Source organism: Lampris incognitus, chromosome 3 (genome assembly GCF_029633865.1).
Source record: "Lampris incognitus isolate fLamInc1 chromosome 3, fLamInc1.hap2, whole genome shotgun sequence".
In the NCBI taxonomy this organism is placed as follows: Eukaryota; Metazoa; Chordata; class Actinopteri; order Lampriformes; family Lampridae; genus Lampris; species Lampris incognitus.
The window spans coordinates 64870796-64892124 of record NC_079213.1 but is presented as its reverse complement, the minus strand read 5'-3'; the positions used below and the strand labels follow the sequence as shown (position 1 = coordinate 64892124).

At 45.4% G+C, this 21329-nt stretch overlaps 1 protein-coding gene and 1 long non-coding RNA gene across 2 annotated transcripts in view; both read right to left on the bottom strand.

The window, feature by feature from the left end:
• LOC130109790 (collagen alpha-1(XXIV) chain-like) overlaps positions 1-21329 on the bottom strand; it is a 147133-nt gene that overhangs the window by 86872 nt on the left and 38932 nt on the right. Inside the window, exons 6-13 of the mRNA XM_056276767.1 lie at positions 19180-19224; positions 17706-17759; positions 14653-14706; positions 11644-11697; positions 9921-9965; positions 3346-3536; positions 1813-1866; positions 231-284 (exon numbers count right to left, since the gene is read on the bottom strand). Coding sequence (XP_056132742.1) covers positions 231-284; positions 1813-1866; positions 3346-3536; positions 9921-9965; positions 11644-11697; positions 14653-14706; positions 17706-17759; positions 19180-19224 — 551 coding nt within the window. The remainder of the gene's footprint in view (positions 1-230; positions 285-1812; positions 1867-3345; positions 3537-9920; positions 9966-11643; positions 11698-14652; positions 14707-17705; positions 17760-19179; positions 19225-21329) is intronic.
• On the bottom strand, positions 239-9959 carry LOC130109666 (uncharacterized). Its single transcript, XR_008810021.1, has 4 exons — positions 9921-9959; positions 1813-1866; positions 791-827; positions 239-284 (listed from the first exon to the last, which is right to left on the bottom strand). It is a non-coding gene; the product is annotated as an uncharacterized LOC130109666 (long non-coding RNA).

Genomic DNA, 21329 nt, shown 5'->3' with positions numbered 1-21329 from the left:
AAAAGACATAAAACACTGATCTGGTCTTACTGGTCTCATATCCTTGTGTGTGTGTGTGTGTGTGTGTGTGTGTGTGTGTGTGTGTGTGTGTGTGTCTGTGTGTGTGTCTGTGTGTGTGTCTGTGCGCGTGTCAATGTATAGCCATGTATATTATCGATTGCATATGTACATTGTGTTAAATTAGACCTCTGTATTTCTGAGAAATCGGTCTTGTGTGACAGAAATCTTACCTTGTCCCCTTGGTACCCCATCTCTCCTGGTTCACCCCGTTGTCCCACTTCACCCTGTATTCCACACCATCACACGAAGATATAACACAAAAGCTAGGAGAGATTTTAACACCCTAACGGATTAAAAGATCGATAGATACACACACTCACACACACATTCATACATAGATATACACACACACCCATACATGCAACATCAACACTTCTGTGCTCAGTCTCTCAAACACAAGCAGTAGGGTCATGGGTCAGTGGTCGAGATCAGAATAGTAGGATGTAAAAGATGTGCTAAGTATGACAACAAAAGGCTCCGTTAACATTAAGTATGAATTACAATATCTTGGAAAAAATTGTGAAGACATTTTACACTCCATGAGGTGAGAGACGGCACTCTTTAGTACAAATACACCATTTACACTTGTGGGTTTTAGTTTGTATTGGCCGTGTGACATTCGAGACTTGAGCAGGAATTCTCATAATGCCCTTTGCCCCACAAGCTGAGCGAGGGAAACAGTACAAACAGATACACTGCAATAATAGAAATATTTAGATCACCTTATCACCTTTCAATCCAGGCAGGCCGGCTCGTCCACTCAGGCCCTTCGGATCGGGGGACGACGGGAGAGAGGGAAAGTGGGGAATGCAGATGGTGTAATAGGAAGAGAGAGAAAAATAAAGAGGTCGAAAGTGAAAGAGAGAGAAAAAGAATTTACTGACAACTTGTTTTTGCTCCATAAACTAATTTGTGGGATAATTAACCCTGGGAGGCATATGGATCTTGGCAAATTGAGAAAAAAGCTCATAATTCAAACTGCTCAAGATTTAATAATATGCAAAGACAAAGTCAAATTCTTAATTTTGGGGGACATACATCTTTTACCTGATTTGATAATGGCTGAAGCTAAATTAACCAGTCCTTGATGTGTTGGTGGGTCAGTGATAATATAATCAATGCTAACACGTTTTACATTTCAGGCAACTGCTGTGACTCATCTATTGCCCATCCATCCATTATCTGAATCGCTTATCCTGCTCGCGGGGTCACGGGGATGCTGGAGCCTATCCCAGCAGTCACTGGGCGGCAGGCAGGGGGACACCCTGGACAGGCCGCCACGCCATCACACAGGGCCGACACACACACACATTCATACCTAGGGACAATTTAGTAATGCCTATTCACCTGACCTACATGTCTTTGGACTGTGGGAGGAAACCGGAGCATCCAGAGGAAACCCACACGGACACGGGAGAACATGCAAATTCCACACAAAACATGACCCGGGACAACCCCCAAGGTTGGAATACCCCAGGGCCCGAACCTAGGACCTTCTTGTTGCGAGGCGACCGCACTAACTACTGCGCCACTGTGCCGCCTCATCTATTGTATTAATTAAAATTGTTCCCATTACACTAATATTTCATATCAATATTTTTGCTATGTACTGAATGAACAGCTGCTTCTTAAACATTTTGTTGTGTGTAACAGTGACATAAGGCTTCTTTCTGTACTATTGCAGCGCACACGCTCACTGCTAACAGCTGTTTTCCTCCAACAGTTTACAGCAGCCAGTGTCTGCTGGCCTACCTGAGGTCCCAACATGCCCGGGAATCCCCGCAGTCCTTCAGGCCCCGGGTCTCCCTGTAGAGAGATTAAGGTCCAAGATGAGATCTTTGCACTGCCCCCCCCCCCCGCACACACACATATACAAACACATTCACAAACACTTTCACAAATTGGGACACACACACACATACACATGCATGGTTACACAACATTTATTTTACAAATGGTAGGAGATACACAATAACAAATGTAAACACACACAGGAACAAAACGAGAAAGAGACTCGCACAGCCAGATATAAAAGAGCGTGTTTCACCGGGAATTTATCTGAACTGTTCCATCTCTCCTTGGTAAAGACATTATTTTGACATGAGCAGCATTTGTTTGGCCAAAACAGAGCATTCTTAGGTGTCACCATTTCAAAGCAGGCATGAAGGATACTGACATGTATATACAGTTGATCTGTATGGGCTGGCGCTTGGCAGTACTCACCACCATCTGCACACAACATCCCCTCCAAATGACAAAGGCAAGGTGAGAATGGCAAGAATGTGTGGCTAGAAGACAAAATAGCCTCTTTACAACCAATAAGATGAAGAACTTATTTGGTTTTTACTGGGGATGTCCATTTCAGTAATTGTGATCCTTAAGTTGTAGTGTTGCAGTAGAGATGATGATGATGATGATGATGATGATGATGACTATGATGTGTGTGTACATGAGTGGGATGTGAGGGTGGGTGGTTTCATCAAGATGGACAACAAGATTGTTTGTCATGTCCAGATTGTGATAAACGTTACACAAATAAAGCAGTCAATGCTCTTGAGGATTTTTCTCTTTAATGGGATAGCAGGAGGACAGAGGAGTCAGAGGTGGAGAGAGGGCATGAAGAGGTAGTCTGCCTTTCCCACTGCACTTAAAGCTACAATCCTAAAGATTTCTTTGTAAATAAATGACACATCTATCACTGGTGTAGTTAAGACTATAAGAAAACCCACAATAATCCAAATCATAGACTGTTTGTAGTCATGCAAGACCTTCGCCAACAGATACTGACACTTTTTTTTCAGCATTGGGGAAGGTACCGACACAGCCGCAATGGTAACTTTCATTTTGAATGGTCACCATAGGTGTAAGTAAGTCAGCAAACATCCATCTTAATCAGGATTGTTGTTTTGAGCATAGTAAAGCTCCATCTTAACAGACAGCGAGACATTCGGTGATTTCAGCTGGACCATACACATAACCATTTCCGTGCTTTGACAAAGGTTACCAATGACCTGTTTGATGGCAGCAGACTCTGGGTCACCCAGGATCCTGGTCCTACTCGATCTGAGTGCAACAATTGATACCATGGACCACAACATCCTCTTCCACCGCCTCAAGACCCTACAACATGGTCACTGACACAGCCTTGAAGTGGTTCACCTCCTACCTCACCAACCGGAGATATCGTGTGTCACTGGGGGGGTTCTAGGTCCCATGACGCTGCAGTGACATGCGGTGTCCCACAGGGTTCAGTGCTTGAGCCCAACCTGTTTTTAATCTACTTACTCCCACTTTGATGCATCATCAAACAACACAACATCAACTTCCACTGCTATGTTGACGACATCCAGGTCTACATTAGAACGCACCCCGATCCCACTAGCATCATCTCCACCCTCAACACCTGCCTGGAGGACATCTGCTCCTGGATTAATAACAACTTCCTCCAGCTCAACAGCAGCAAGATGGAGGGAATCCTGATAGGGACCACAAAACAACTCACCAAAACCGGCAGGATTGGTCCCTCCCTCAATGGCTAGCTCATTCCCCTCTCCTCTATTGTCACCAATCTTGGTATTAAGTTTGACTCCACACTCTCATTCCAAGACCACATCAAACAAACACATCTGCAATATTTCATTTTTTCACCTAAAAAATTTAGCCACACTGAAGCAATCACTTTCAAAAGATAACACAAAAAAAAACTGGTCCATGCACTAATCTTCCCCCGAATTGATTATGGCAATGTCCTTCTCTCCGGTCTTCCAGTCATATCTATCAACTGTCTACAAGTCATTCAGAACAGTACCGCCAGAGTCCTCACCGGCTCAAAAAAGTCAGCACACATAACTCCCAAACTTGCCCAACTCCACTGGCTCCCAGTCCACTACAGGACCCATTTCAAAGTCCTCCTCCTGACCTACAAAGCCTTAAATGGCCAAAGCCCCAGGTACCTCAGTGACCTCATCACCACCCACAAACCCTAATGCTTCCTTCGCTCTAGCCATTCCCCACTAATCCACATCCCCCCGACATGTCTCCTGATATTGGGAGACCAGGTGTTCTGCTCTTTTCCCCCATGCCTCTAGAACTCCCTCCCCGACTATCTCAGAGCTGCCCCCTTCCATCAAGGTTTTTAAAACTGGCCTTAAGACCCTTCTTTATCTAGCAGCAGGCCTTATTTTAAGCCTTTTATAGTGGTCCACCCTTGTTTTAATCCTCTTTTTATTTCATTTTATTCTACTCTTTATTTATTTTTTTTGCAGTGGCAGAATCACTGCAGACCCATCACACCCTGGTCACAACCTGTTCCAACTCCTCCCCTCTGGTTGGCGCTACAGAGCACTGTACCCCAAAACAAACCAGATTCTTCTTTCTTTCCATGGGCTGTCATTCAAATTAATGCTTAACACTGTCAAATAAATCCAACCATTTTGTATATACTGTACTGTACATTGTACATATACTGGTACACTCTGTCATGTCCATCTACCTCAGAAATGTATGTAAGTAGCCTGCTAACATCTATTTCAGCATCTCTGATATATTCTCTGCACCATTGCACTTTGTCGCCTCTTATTTCACCTGTATATAGTCAATCCTTGTGTATATATCTGAAGATTGTTGTGTTGTAGTGTTGTACACTGAGAGAGCCACAACACCAGAGTTAAATTCCCATGTATGTGCAAACCTACATCACCAATAAACATGATTCTGATTATGGTTTTATTCCCTGTCTTTTATATTTTTACATTTTATCTTATTATATAGTTTCTTTTTTTTTCTTTTACTATTGTCTTTTATCTGTGACGCGCTTCGACATCTGTCTCTGCAGATGTGAAGCGCTGTACAAACTCAATTTATAATTATTATTATCATGCAGAGAAGGTTGAATCAATTCATCTGGATACAACGTTTATTGACAGATACCTTTCATCACTCATCAGTTCACCTGGAATACAACGTTTGTATCTGTCAATAAACATTGTATCCAGATGAACTGATTCAACCTTCTCTGATCTTCTTACCTGGATTATTGGGCATGCATCAAGACATATTATTATTACTATTATTATTAATTATTATTATTATTATTATTAAGATGGAATGATAAAGAAAGGGTTTCTTTTTATGATGATCTCAGCAGACATCAGTTGTCCTTAAAACCTTATTTGAGGGGCTGTTTAGAGCCTGAGAATGCATCCTCTTACACAGCTGTGTGCAACTATCATCGTCCAACAAAATAATTGTATTCCAAAGAAATGCAAGTGCAAGAATACAGCCTAAAGTTATGTCATAAAGGGCTTATGTCTTGAGGTAAAAGCAGTTTACTGCTGTGGTGTCACTGGCAAATGGCATCGCAGGAGGTGGGAGGAAAAAAAAACACGTGCAAGTAATAAAAAAATGCCCTTGAAGAGGGGGCACAAAAAGCATAACGTAATGGAAGGACAAGTTGAGTGCATGCAATAACACTTCTCTATCATCACCACCACCACCACACCAGTTTGTTCAAGCATGCACCAGCTCAGTCAAGATGACCCGGCTCATCGGCATCCCACACGGGGACTCCAGTTGTGCTCTTACTGGCAGGTGGTCAAAGATCATTCCCCAAGCCACACAAGAAACCAGCAACTAAGGACTTGATGAAAACCACATTGGTGAATTCCTCCATGTCTACTTTCAACACAAACACAGTGACTAGCCTGAGAAAATCAAAGCCCGTAACACGCCAAATCAGAAGAACAACCAAAATGTATGTTTGCAGAGCACTCGACTCTGTGTGAAAATGATAAAAACTTTGGCAGCTGTAAAAACTTGGCACTGCTTTCAGTGATGAAAAGTTGATAGGAACACGGCTAATGTGGTAAAAATGGTGATACCGCTTAAAAAAAAAAGAGCGAATAAGATCTATGTCAGTCTCCCCCGAAACTTTGTTTTTCATTTATGCAGGGAAAGAATGTGTGTGTGTGGCTGGCACATGCTTTATTGAGTCATACATTGGCAAACACATCAGTTGTATTTGAGATAAAATGCTGGTCTTTCAGTGCCTATCCTTAGTCCTTAACTCATGCTCCAACTTTGTGTAATTGCTCTGTAATAAAATGAAGGATTTGTAGTTGCAGCAAGAAGTGTGTAACTGATATTCTGGGGTGAAAATGTGTTTTATATATCTTACTGAAGTTTATAGTGTTTTGCCAAAAGCACTTAGCTGAAATTCTGACACAGAAAAAACTATCAAAGACTAAAAACTAGGGGGGGGGTATTGGTATTTTGGCTCTGGAGAATGTTTACTCAGAAATACTTATTGGCAGCCCTGACCATAAAAAGACTTAAGAGTATGCAATAAATAAGTTGACTTTTTAATTATAACAGTATGTAAGTTTTTTTTTCAATTTCCAGAAGGAAAAGCTGCACATTAATCATATTTGTAAATGTAGCACCATTGTGTATCAAAGGAGGTTGCAAAATTTAAGCGTTTTCATAACTGTATTTATCTACTTATTTATTTTTGACCAAAGTGTCAATTACTCCTCTCTTTTTCCCCTTAAAAAAGGGTTTCCCCCTTTTTCTCCCCCAACTGTATCCAGCCAATCACCCCACTCTTCCGAGCCGTCCTGGTCGCTGCTCCACCCCCTCTGCCGATCCGGGGAGGGCTGCAGACCACCACGTGCCTCCTCCGATACACATGGAGTCACCAGCCGCTTCTTTTCACCTGACGGGGAGGAGTTTCACCAGGGGGACATAGCACGTGGGAGGATCACACTATTCCCCCACCCCCTAGTTCCCCCTCCCCCCTGAACAGGCGCCCCCGACCGACCAGAGGAGGTGCTAGTGCAGCGACCAGGACACATGCCCACATCCGGCTTCCCACCCGCAGACACGGCCAATCGTGTCTCTAGGGACGCCAGGCCAAGCCGGAGGTAAAACGGGGATTCGAACCGACAGACATTTTTTCGAAGCATTCAGGTGGGAAAAAGGATAAGGAAATCGGTGAGAAAAAGGTCAGTAAAGAATTGTAGCATGTCTGTCTCTAACAGATCAGATGAGTCTTTCTGGCTACCTATTTCTTACAAGCCGCATTTCTGTGTATCCTCTGGATTTTGGATGACTGCCATACAGGCAACATGGGGATTTAGTGCCACGGTACATCCGGACATGTGATTCCACTTGCAGCGTGACCAAGTTCGTCCCAGAGTTGTCACGCTGTCCTCTTGCTCCAGACACTGAATTTTCTCTTGACCTGAGGTATTCCGGAAATGGAAACCTTGAAACAAAGGTTCGCGGCATAGTCTTCTTCATAAGTCTACCCTCCAGAAATATTTTTTTTTAGCATTGATGGGTGAAATAAGGTTACGAGTAATAACACCAGTGACCACGCCGACATTCAAACCCACGCCTCCATTACCATACATCTGCCATTCAGAAAATGAACAAAAGAGGATGGAAACACTGGTGGTCAAATCCAGCTCTCATCTCCGCCGTCCTGTCTGTCACCGCTCAGTCTGCAGGGTAGGACTCAGCAAAATAATTTACGTGCAAATTGTTTTTACTTCTGGTATTAAAATAGTGACACAAATTATCCTGTAATTATATCTAGTTTAAAAAAGGTCACTCGGTCATTGGCTGTATTTTCTGCAACAACAGCCAGCCACAAATTGTTCAACGATAAGTGTGGAATGAGAGTTTGTCTCTAGATGACAACGGTCAGTTACCATATGGACTATAATCTCATTGTACAACATTGAATACTGGCTCCTGTCAAACATGAAACACCCATTTAGATTCTCATGAATCTCAGCAACCTTTGGACTCTCAATTTTAAGAAAGAAACGAAATGAGAGATTTTGAAAATCTGGAAATAGCTAAGTTTGTGTGTGTGTGTGTGTGTGTGTGTGTGTGTGTGGTAGTGCATGCCATTCATGTATTTATGTGAGTACATCTGCTGTCTGTCAGTGTCATATCCTGTGCTTGTCCAGGGCATATAGTGATTTGTGGTGTCGGGTCAAAAGACATCAACCTGACTGAGATCTAAGACCTGGGGGGGTAACCCCTGCACACATTCTGCAACAGACTTGGCTTATGAGATAGGGCAGGACAGGCGAACACGCCCCCTCTAAGAATTTGGCCCTCCCATACTACGTGCTGTAGTTGTGGACTGGTCATTTGAAGTAGGCCTATAAGGACACCGAGCCATCACAAGCGATGCTCGCAATAACGGAGAAGGCATGGCGTTGTGTTTTCAGTTATACCCTTTTTCTGTGCCAACATGCAGGGCTTTGGAAACCTTTAACAATCATGTGATATATAGGAAAGGTCACATGTGAACCCGAAACCAATCTCAGCACAGCTGAGACCTCACCTTCACATCCTCCGCCTCTTTTCCAGCTCACTGCTGTCGCTCCGAAACCTCAGTGCTGGACTACTGCCAATATGTCAGTGAATATTTCTATTTAAACGGGGGGGGGGGTTAATTGTTGCTTAAAATGCTGGTGAAGTTTCAGGAAATGTGAACTTGTTTTGCAATTAAATTTGTGTGAGTTCTAATTTGCATGTCTGCAGGACATGACCGCAAAAAAACCCCCAAAAAAACTCCAACATGGTTCCTCTCGTTTCTTGAGAGGCATGGCTTATGGAGGTTAGTCCATAAGTAGTCATCAGGGACACTGAGTCAGCAAGAATGCTACCTCCTGTATATTGGGGATTATGACAAAGAGCCAATGTTCTCTTTTTCCTGCCCTGGCATTTATCTTCCATTTCTGTGAGTCCCTGAAGATTGCTCGAGGCGTGGCAGGCAACCAAGTTTGTCAAATGGGTAAAATATTGGTGATCTACTCCTGGCAGTCACCTGAGCATGACTCAGAGCACTCAGTGGTAGTGCGGGTCCTAACACTGTCAGGAGTATACACTGCCATCGAAAACAAATGACCCTGGCTTGAGCCCTGCACCAAGTCTGTGCAAGAAACAATTGGCAGCAGCGAAATGTTCATTCATCAGTCGGAGAGAACTGGAGCAAGTCCTGCTGTCCAACATCCAAATGCCTGATCCAGCAAAAAGGAAAGGAAAAAAAATACAGGCAAACACTAAGAGGGAGATGCTCCCATGGACGGGAAAAGAGGTGGAAAGATGGGCAAAAAGACAATTTGGTGGACAAATACAGAGCCGGAGAGACAGATCAAAATGCAGCGTCTGCTTTTGCCAACATCTGTTGTTGCCAGTTTGGATATAAAGGACAAAGCTGAAATCCATGGGGTATAAATTGGCTGTGCTTTCACAGCAGGGCGGATTAAAAGCATGGAGCAATGATTTAGAAGGTTGACACCCCCCCCACCCCTTTTCTCCCCAGTTGAGTTTGGCCAATCACCCCACTCTTCCGAGCTGTCCCGGTCCCTGCTCCACCCCCCCTGCCGATCCGGGGAGGGCTGCAGGCTACCACATGCCTCCTCTGATATATGTAGAGTCACCAGCCGCTTCTTTTCCCCTGACAGTGAGGAGTTTTGCCAGGGGGACGTAGCAAGTGGGGGGGGTCATGCTATTCCCCCCAGTCCCTCCCCCCGAACAGGCACCCCCGACCAACCAGAGGAGGCGCTAGTGCAGCGACCAGGATGCACACCCACATCCGGCCAATTGTGTCTGTAGGGACGCCCGACCAAGCCGGAGGTCATATGGGGATTCAAACCGGCGATCCCCGTGTTGGTAGGCAACGGAATAGACCGCTAAGCCACCCAGATGCCCCGAAGGTTGACATTTTTAAGCACATGGTCCGCAATGGATGACGACATGATATCCGGCAAGATATCCCAACAGTTGTACCTCATTCAACATTCCACATCCAAAAAGTGTCAATAATATCCGATACTCACCCTCAGACCTGGGAAACCACCGATGCCAGTCCCACCAACAGACCCCTGTAAAACACCACAGGAACATCTCAAGTACAGCACAGGGGGGCATTTTCCACCATTGATCACACTCAACTCTGCCCAGTGATTTTTTTTTTTTTGGACAATGGAGAAAAACGTTGCGTTCATTGAATTTCAAGAAAGGGGGAAAAAAAGAAAAGCTGTTGTAAACTACTAATAAGACACATTAGCCCCTAGCTAAAGGGTCTGACCCTTCAGTCGAGCGGTTAGTGATGTCGCCTTGTGGTGCAGTACACAGGTATCGAATCCCGCACCGGGCAAGAAAATAACCCGTTACACTCTCTCACGGAGGCACCAGGTTGACTTCTGCGTGGTTCTTCATCGACACAGGCCGCACCACCGAGTTCAAAAACATCTCATTTCCGCATTTTAACGACGCGATGTTACGACCTCATCAAGATTCCACGTATGCCACCACGGCCACGGGGCAGCCTACCTACTGTCACAAATTACCACGTAGGGTCCTTTAAAAAAAATAAAAGCCAGAAAGAAAACAGCTCGTCTGGAAAAACACAAATCCGCCAACACGCAACACACTTTCAAATGTAAAAATAGCGCCGACGTGAGATTACAGTTTGCAGTCTCGCTGCAGTTACGTCTCTCATACTGATGCAGCGCGGCGAGAACCTCACAGGTCGCGCCGCCATAACGCCGCTCCTCTTCGGCGGCCATTTGGTTCAAGGCTCAATACTGTATTTCCTCTTCGGCGGCCCTTTGGTTCAGGCTCAATACTGTATTTCCTCTTCGGCGGCCCTTTGGTTCGGGCCCAATACTGTATTGTAACGTACACGAATAAGTAGACACGTTAGCCCTTGGCTGATGGGTCGGACCCTTTAGTCGACTGGTTAACGTTGTCGCCGGCGGTGCGGGAGATACGGGTTCGCGTCCCGGCTGTAGCGACAGTTTCCGGGGTGCCCCCCCCCCCCCGAACTCGTTGCAGTATTTAACAGATCAAACGGAAAGGACACGAACCTTAGCAGGTAACACAGGGAATTCGGGGCACTGTTTGGTCTGCCGAACGCAGACGTTTGCTTCCCCGCTGGGTTGTTTCAACTCTGTCCAACTTTGCTCCAGTAGTCGTAAAAGAGCACGAATAATTTCGGCAATGGCTTTAAAACGCTACGGGCCACTTTGCCGGGTTCATTCTGAGAGAGAGAGAGGAAGCGACGGATGGGTGAGGGGTCGCGCGGGGAGAGTAGAGGCCCGTACGCTAATCTAAACCAGGAGGGGACTCTGTGCTACACGTAATACAGTACGTCATGTGACCAGATAAAAGACATATTATCTTGCGCCCCGTAAGGCAACTAAAATGGCACGGAACGCTTTACGATGGCGCGGTAAAGCACGGCCCCGTACACGAGAGCGCGCAGCGACTCATCAGCGGGCAGCAAGTTTGATGCCAGGTTCACTTATCCGGGCAGCAAATGACAGGCTGTGAGATCTGGATGAAGGAGTTGGAGGAGGAGAGGAGGAGAGGATGTCTGAGTTGGGAGTTAGAGGAAGGCGAAAATGAGAGAAAGATGTGGCTTGGGGTTGATGGAGGAAAAAGGAGGAATAGGGGGTGGGGGGGGGGAAGAGGGGCAATGAACTGGGCGAGGAGAGGAAGAATCAGGATAAAGGGGAGGAAGAATGTAAAGAAAGGAAAGAGGACCGCAGGTCTTACCTCATTGCCATCGGGACCAGGAGGACCCCTCTCCCCTGCATCACCAACCATGCCCTGTCACAGAATAAAGCCCAGAGGATACCATTCAGCGTACTATTTTTACATAAATTTAATCTAAAATTGTTTCAGGCCATCACATTCTGTCATTTGCAGCTCCAATTGTTCCCAAACAGTTGCACGTCTGATTCCCTATTCACCTCACCTTCAACATAGTCTTTTATAAGTTTTTAATGAGTTTATATCACCTTTTTTTTTTACCCCCCCCTTTTCTCCCCAATTGTACCTGGCCAACTACCCCACTCTTCCGAGCCGTCCCGGTCTCTGCTCCACCCCCTCTGCTGACCCGGGGAGGGCTGCAGACTACCACATGCCTCCTCCGATACACGTGGAGTCGCCGGCCGCTTCTTTTCACCTGACAGTGAGGAGTTTCACCAGGGGGACGTAGCGTATGGGAGGACCACGCTACCCCCCCCACGGTTCCCCCTCTGAACAGGCGCCCCGACCAACTGACCAGAGGAGGTGCTAGTGCAGTGACCAGGGCACATAACCACATCCGGCTTCCCACCCGCAGACACGGCCAACTGTGTCTGTAGGGACGCCCGACTGAGCCGGAGGTAACACAGGGATTCGAACCGGCGATCCCCATGTTGGTAGGCAACGGAATAGACCGCTATGCTACCTGGACGTCCTGTATCACACTTTCTAATACTTTCTCTCTGGTAATATAGAAAGGGAAGGCAGTGGTTAAAATGTCGTCCATGTTTTGTTTTTGTTTTTTTAAACCCAGTGCGTCCATGTTTGCAACAACATGGCTCAGCGCAGCAGTGTTTTGCTGAAGCCTTTGGTGACACTTGCACCACTAGCCTTCAGGCCTTGGACTGTGGTGGTCTAGTCAGCCAAGCAGCGCTCTTTCTTTCCCAGAGAAAGCCTTTGATAAGCTTCACCTAAACACAGATGCTGGGCCACCTGCCTGCTTGGCAAGCGAAACACAAAGGAACTGACACTTGTTTGTTAAACCACTGACTTTTTTCCCCCCAACAAAGTGAGAGCCCAGCCTCGACAATCCCGCCTGCCTTCAATCTTAATCCTTTTTCCCCTATTCACTCCATCCACAGTGGTTTTTATCCCCGGCAACAGTCTGTTTTCCCCTGTCTGTAGTGTTTGACTGCTGGTGCTGGGTCCTGCTGCCTCTGCAGACCTGCAGAACAAGCGGCACGCAGATGATGCACAGTTTGGTGTCACCGAGGCTTTCTGCATATGAAATATTGCTTTTTTTATCAGGACATAATGTGTGTATATTAAGTCCACTTAACAAAGCAATACTTCATACACTTAAAGGCTGCACACAACACTCTCTGAACAGCATTTGTTTCCCCTTACACACTGCCGTGTTATGAGCGTGGCTGATGTGCACCGCATAACATAAAATGGACAATCGACCCGGCCGCTGCCCCCTGAACTGCTGTGGAAAAAGAGCTTTTCACCCTGACAGTTACTGACTCATAATCATTTTAACCTCTCTCAAGTAATATCTCAGATTTCAAAGTGTAAATGGTCTCCTTACCTGCCTTCCTTTGGGACCCGGCTTTCCAACAGGACCAAGAATGCCCTGGAAAAAGAAATCAAAGTAAGACAAGAAGAAGAAAGAAAAAAAAAAACTCGCACAAATCACAAGCGTACAACCATCCCGCTGCAAACATGGTTTTAATAGTGTTGGACCATTGGTCTTTAATGGTTTTAAACACGGCCTTTAAACGCGGTCTTTAATGGTTTTAGCTGTCCAGTGAATCCTGACCTGAAGAAAGGAGTTATAACGGCACAGCGTGAGTCAGGATTCAAACGTGTGCAATCACAGAACATGAATGGGTTTTAAAGCAAAAACCCATTTAAGACTCTGCGAGGCAAATGAAGCCAGGAGGATCTAATAGGGCAGTAACGCCCGGGGAAAGCATGAATTCAGCACGCAACAGGGCACTTCCAGCCAATGGCTCCGACAGGGCTGTGGAGGCTGCGATCTCCTCAATGGAAAACAGGAATTAGATGTGATGTCATCCAGGTGCTGACTTGTCGAAAATGTGGTAATGTTCCTTACATAATTCTTCTGCAGCAATTTTTTTTTTTACCCTATGAACAAAATCTCTGCCACAAAACACGTATTCCTTTAAGTTAATAGCAGCAAAAAGGACACGCGACTTGAACGGCCTGTGTTCAGAATGACATCTCGACAAACTTTTGCAAGCAGTTAGTAACTCAGAGTCTGTCAAAATCTCCTGCACAACACCCGCTGGAGTTGAGTCGACTGCTAAATGCTGACTACAGCCAAATGCCAGACGTGAACAACTTGAAAAGAGGTGACGTTCATAAACCTGAGCCTGGCATGTAATCAGAAAGAGTCAAAAAGTACTGCACAAGTTGAAAATTAAAAACACGGCACGGAATGGAATGGAAAAAAGTAGTTAATTAGAGTTTATTTGAAATACTTCCTTTAGGAATGAATAGAACTCAAATAAAAAAATTTTTGGTTTCCCCCCAATTGTACTTGGCCAATTACCCCACTCTTCCTAGCCATCTTGGTCGCTGCTCCACCCCCTCTGCCGATCCAAGGAGGGCTGCAGACTACCACATGCCTCCTCCGATACATGTGGTGTCACCAGCCGCCTCTTTTCACCTGACAGTGAGGGGTTTCGCCAGGGGGATGTAGCGCATGGGAGGATCAGTCTATTTCCCCCCAGTCTCCCCCACCCTGAACAGGTGCCCCGACCGACCAGAGGACGTGCTAGAGCAGCGACCAGGACACCCACACCCACATCCGGCTTCCCACCCACAGACATGGCTAATTGTGTCTGTAAGGATGCCCGACCAAGCCGGAGGTAACACGGGGATTTGAACCGGTGATACCTGTGTTGGTAAGCAATGGAACAGACCTCTACGCTACCCGGACACCCCTAGAAATCAGTTAGTTAATGGATAAATATGAGTAGAAATGGAATTAATATTTATTTCACTCACCCTCTCGCCCTCGAGCCCTGGTGGGCCAGCAATACCCGGAGGTCCAATGAAACCCTGGGAGACATAATAATATAGGCCGCATATTAGAGAACTGTTTATAATAGTTAACTGACTTTTCAGTGTGGGCGGTGATCACGGCATTGAGCAGACTACTGCTGTGCAGCTAAACATTACTGAACAAACCTACGATATGTTAAACCTGCTTCATGCATGACAACACTTTTTGTAAATAACAATGTTTTTGTAAAACTAAAAAAAATCACAAGTATATATTTGGCCGTCAAAATGATGCCCTCGCACCGGAGGGCAATAAAACTTTTGAAGTACGTCTACTGACTCACTATAGGGAATATGTGTTAGTGAAGCTCAGTGTGGCCCTTGAAAACTGAAAATACGAGGGCGTGTGTAACGTGCAACGTAAGGGTAACGTGGCATGCTTTGGAGACTGCTGAGGATTTGGATCTTAAGCCCATCAAAGTGTCCCAGGATTGTGAACTACGGTGGGCCTGTCTGTCAGGTGGCTGTTGTAGAGAAAGTCATATGAACACTGACTTGGTAATACTCTGCTCACTGAATGTCTAACGGAGCCCCTTAATGTCTGTCTGGCCCAATCACGCTGTCTCTCGGGGTTAACTAAAGTTTATCAAAGCTTATCCGCAATGGAAGCTTTTCCAACCAGTGTTGCGGCAGAATTTTCCACCTACTTTACTCCTTCTATCCCTGACACGTCCTCTCTTTTTTCACGCGGTCATTCCCTCTAGTGGTCCATCTCCCAGTCTGGTTGTCTAATACAGATGAGCGTCTATCTTTCACATCTTCATTTCTGCCCTACGCCGTGCAAGTCCTTTGTAAGAGGGATGGGTGGAGGATAAAGGAAAGAACGGGCATCTGGTAAGAGTTTGAGAAACAATCGTTCAGAAGAACGGTGTTTTGCTCCACTCCAGTAAACAGTAAATTGGTGTAACGGGCTACCAGTCCTGAAACAGATGGTGCTTTTCAATACTTTATAGTTTGCTTCAGCTTGTAGCAGCTATTTGAGGGTGAACTCGGGACAGTTTACGTACCTGCCACCGAGTTGTCTGTGTGCTGCAAAAGCAAAAAAAAAAAAAACCCCAAAAAACCCCAAAAAAACCCTTGGAACTAATTTCAGAATCATTTATTATGTGACTCCAGTCTGGGCCACCCACCAAACGAAGGAACCAGCTCCCCTTAGAAAACCTCATTTGGACTGGGTGTAATCAAGAGGACAGGTGTCTAAGACAGAAATGAAAACTTCACTGCACTTCTACTGACTCAAACCCTGCTGCATTCCTCTGAAATGGCCATCTGCCAGGGGTATTTCTAAAGTTATTGGGAGATAATTTGTCCAACCCGTGAGCCTGTAATATAACTTATGATTATGAGGAAAATTCTATTATTACGTGTTTAAAGACTTTCCATTCTGGGGTAATAAAAGAGGCGAGGGAGTATCTTTGGCATTGCTCCCCCTTCTTACCTCGAGAGGACTCTCTCTCTCTCTCTCGCTGCAAGTCTCTCTCTCTTTCCACCCTCACAGATACAGTCCGACTCAATAGTCCCAGCTACTCTTTGATTCTTTGAGCCACAACACTCCAGTCTATCTCCTTTTTCTCTATGGCTCCTTTTGTGCCCCCGACCAACACCACCGGCTTTCAAACTTTCACTCCTCTGTTTGTCTCCCCTCCCTCTCTCTCTCTCTCTCTCTCTCTCTCTCTCTCTCTCTCTCTCTCTCTCTCTCTCTCTCTCTCTCTCTCTCTCTCTCTCTCTCTCTCTCTCTCTCTCTCTCTCTCTCTCTCTCCGCTCTCCTCTTCTCAGGGCATTCCTGCTTCCTGAGGAATGAGCCGCGGCAAGAGGAGCCAGATAGCCTTGTCAAGAGACAACACACAGATCTGGGACCAGACCCCGTGAGAAGTCTGCAGCTCCCATCAGACAGTATGTCAGAAGCACAACCCAGATCCCAGGTCAGGTTGGCTGGAGCAGGGCAGCAGGCCTGACACTGCCCTAATCCTTTCAGGAAATGAAGTATTCACTCCAGCACTGCGGAGGGAAAGAGGGCAAACAAGCGCACAGAGTTAGCTGTACTTACACGGACACCTTTAGGCCCTGGGTTACCTTCTGGCCCAGCCAAGCCCTGCAACAAAAGGAGAGACTTCGGGTGAGGAGGGGTTATTGTCGCAGTACGCATAAACTCAGTGGTCGTATTTTGCACAGTGAAGGAAAACCTAAACACATCAGTCACAGAATGCCGTCAGTTTGGCCTGAACAGAGAGATACAGCAGGCTGAGATACAGCAGACGGACAAAGAAGAGAAAACGCATGCTGTTGATTCTTTTGAGTGGCAACATCCGACTTCCTCATCGGCATTGTTGGAATTGCAAATGGTCAGACCATTCCAAATTCCTCACATTCTAATGAAATTGTCATGCTTCAAAGGATGGCAATTTCATTTACCCGTGCACTCGTTCTATTCATTGTCAGAGGTTTGGCTTGTGGAGAACGCCCTTTCCAACCTCTCTTCAGATCGTGCCAAGTCTTGGCTTTGGTTTACTTCCTGATTCTAAATATAAGATGTATTACTGGGCACAGGGAGCATATATATATATATATATATATATATATATATATATATATATATATATATATGGGCACAAAGGCTCTTTTTTAGACTATACCAGAAGTGCTTTCAGTGCTCTCCTGTTCTTTTCAGTCTCACACATGACAAGGGCACTAGTATGTTTTAATAAGCATGAGTCAAAGGGTGAGAAGGAATTTATTCAATCTGTGTCTCCATCTTAATTCAGTTAAAGAACTTGTGGAATAGGGGAGTGCTTGTATTGTTAAGGGGTAGGCAGAACATTAAACCCTCCAAGAGGATGCGGGGTGATTTTGTACATTCTCCAATTCAAAACATGGGCATATACGTGTTGTTTAGGCACATAGTCATTCAGTATTCTGTTGTAAATCTCAAAAAGAGAAGTAAAGTGAAGAACCCGATGGGATGGAGGGAGGAATCGGAAGCGTATTTTTCACTGCACCTGCCTGCCAGGGTAACCTGCTGCCCCCATCTCGCCTGGAGGTCCTTGAATGCCCTGCAGCACAGAGATAGGGTGAGAGAGGTAGAGCAAGAGAGAGAGAGAGAGAGAGAGAGAGAGAGAGAGAGAGAGAGAGAGAGAGAGAGAGAGAGAGAGAGAGAGAGGGGAAGAAAGTGGTGGGGTGAGTAGGGTCAGATGGATGGATGGATAAAGTGTAAGAGGAGAAACACATACCTCTACCATTACTGCCAACTAAGGAATAAAACATGCACTGTTCATCCCCTCCTTCCCTTTTCTCCTCACCCTGTCTAGTAACTGTACCAGCCCGACCCCCTTCCCAACCCTCCCTCGATCTCAGCTGCTCACCCTACTGGGCTCTCAGCTCACTACTGCAGTCACACTTCCCAATATCATGGATCTGAGTTGACATTCAACATGCATAGTGTTTTAAAAATAACTGCAATGTTACCTTCAACCTGACTTGCAAACAATCTAAATGTGAAAGGGTGGAGGAGACGGGTGTTAAACTGAATGTTCTTGACTCACCATTCACCTGGTACGCTTACAATAGCTTAGCAAATTTTTAGTTTGCTATATCATCAGAATCAGAATCAGAATACTTTATTTATCCCCGGGGGAAATTGAGTATTTGAGTATAGAGTAATTGAGTATAATTGAGTAATTGAATACAGAAATGACACCAAAATAACCATAAACAAGGGGTCTTCTTTTGAAAATCATAAAACATTTCTAGATTTGGACTTTCCAAAACGAAGTTCGAACAGAACTGTGTTGAAACAGTTCTGCTTGAACTTAGTTGACCTTAGAAAGCCTAAGTGCAGAGGCTGGCATCAAGTTCAAACTGTTGTCCGCTGTAGTTCTAGGAGCTGTACCAGAGCTGATGGCGTCTGGCACTGAGACCATTCCAGCACCTCACAGAAGTGACTGGCGTCCCGTCTTTCACGAGTCTCTGCACTTTGGGTGCTCTGATACAGAAATGTGTAGCGCACCTGTGTCGCTGGATTTGTTAATCGTTAGGATTTTGACCGGGCGGATGGTCTTTCCATTGCTGAAAGGAGAAACGGAGGATGAAAGGAACTGCTGACTAGAGGGGACAGCCGAGGGACTGACATATAACAGGCTTGAGCAAACTAAGTCGGTCTGTGCATATGCACATGTTGTGTGAGCAAGCGCCACAGGTCAGCATCTGTGTCAGAGAAAATGTGCGGCCTGTGCTCATGTGTTGTGTGTTGGGCTTACAAGGCTTGTCACCCCTGGCTCATTAATGTTAATGAGAACAGATGGAGTTGGCAAAAGAAGATGAACTAACAACATGCGCGCGCACACACACACACACACACACACACACACACACACACACACACACACATACACACACACACACACACACACACACACACACACACACACACACACACACACACACACACACACACACACACACACACACACTTACTTGTTCTCCTTGCAATCCTGGTGGCCCCGGATAGCCCTTCAAACCCTTCAAAATATGGCAAAACAAATATATTTCAAGTACATCTCAACAGAAACGGTGCACAGTTCCTTTCACGAAACCACCTAAAAAACATGACAAAGAAGATACGTGACGCAACACACAAGAACAACCCTGTGACGCAGAAGAAACAGGCGTAAGCTACAGCGGAGAGGTACCTTTAAACAACACCTGAGGCCCAAAGAAAAACTCCCCAAGCATCCCCAGACTGCACTGCTTCTATGTGAATGGCACTGAGTGTGCTTGCAGGTGTGTGTGTGTGTGTGTGTGTGTGTGTGTGTGTGTGTGTGTGTGTGTGTGTGTGTGTGTGTGTGTGTGTGTGTGTGTGTGTGTGTGCGCTTTTGTATTTTTAGTCTACAACTTATCCAGAAACCAGACATCTGAGCTGTCAAGGAATCTAGGAACATTTTGGAGTTTCCTGTCACTGCCAGCACTTTGTTGCCAAGAATAAACTCAACAGTTGTAGTGAGAGATCGTTGACCTGGGCTGGTCGAGTTATGGTCTAGTCATGGTCTAGTTATGTTCTAGTCATGGTCTAGCTATGGTCTATTCATGGTCTAGTTATGGTCTAGTTATGGTTTAGTCATGGTCTAGTCATGGTCTAGTTATGGTCTAGTTACAGTCTAGTCATGGTCTTGTTATGGTGTAGTTACGGTCTAGTCACGGTCTAGTCATGGTCTAGTTATGGTCTAGTTACGGTCTAGTCATGGTCTAGTTATGGTCTAGTCATGGTCTGGTTATGGTCTGGTTATGGTCTGACTGACTGTCTGGTTATGGTTCTTATATATATGCTTTTGCAGTATTTTCCTACTTCTTGATGTTAATTGAGGGATGCTGAGCAGGTGGATGAGGGTGGAGACAGTGGCAGGGACAGATGGATGGGCGCATGTGGTACTGGTGGTGGTTCTAGTGCAGGGGTGCCCACAATTTTTTTACTCTTGAGCTACTTTTAAAATGACCAGGTCAAAATGATCTACTCATATTAAAAATAATAATAATAATAATAATAAAAATACTCAATACATGTTTTACATATATATGAACATTTATATGCAGTGTGTGTATTTATATACATGTTGTGTTACTTATACAGTATTGCAATGGATTTGCAGTTATATTGAACCTTACACAGGCAATAATCATACCAAGCATTTGCTACTACACTATTTTGAAACTGCATCACTGCATGAACCTTTACAACTGTGGTAAATAGATTTGTGATCTCTACCTCTCTACTCTGAGGATGACCTGCACTGGAGGGAGTCAGACAGGGTTGCATAGTTCAGACAGTAGCTGCTGGTAGCCAGCCTCAAGCAGGCCTCCAAATGATCATCTGTCATGGTGGAACGGTATTTGGACTTGATAATCTTTATGTGAGAAAAGGCTGACTCACCCAAATAAGTAGAGCCGAATAATGCCGTCAAGGAGGTTGCGCATTTCCTCATGTTTGGGTACTTGTCCTCTGTAAGTAAGTTCCAAAACTCTCCATGCGCCCTGGACTTAAGCTGAATGTCAGCCTGTACTGTCAGCATCTCATCCTCCACTGCAGACGAGTTCAGGTGAAACAGTGTTGCCATTTTTGAGGCGAGGGAATCCACCTCTGTATCTTCCCCAAATGGGTAGCACATAAATGTAGCGATTGGCTCAAGCAAAGCAAAGTCTTGAAACCGTTTGTCAAAGTCTGACCGGACATTTTCAATCTGCTCTGTGTAGCGTGCACTGTCAAGTTGCACACACGCCCTCCCTTGCTTCTCCAGCTCTGCTGCGAGGTTTCGGAAGTTTCCCAAATCACGGCACTGCAACTTTGAGGACAGAAGTTGCATTTTCCGTTTGAAAGCGTTAACTGAGCTGATCATGTTTACCACACTTTTGTTTTTTCCTTGCAGCTCTAAATTAAGCTCGTTCAACATGTTGGTTAAATCAGTTAAAAACGCCAAGTCTAGCAGCCACTGATGGTCATTAAGTTGCTTGTGTTCTGCATGTTTAGGGATAAGGAGAAACTCCTTAATCTCCGGACAGAGCTCTCGACATCTCTGCAAGAATCTCCCTCTACTAAACCATCTCACGTCAGTGTGTAGCAAGAGGTCAGAGTA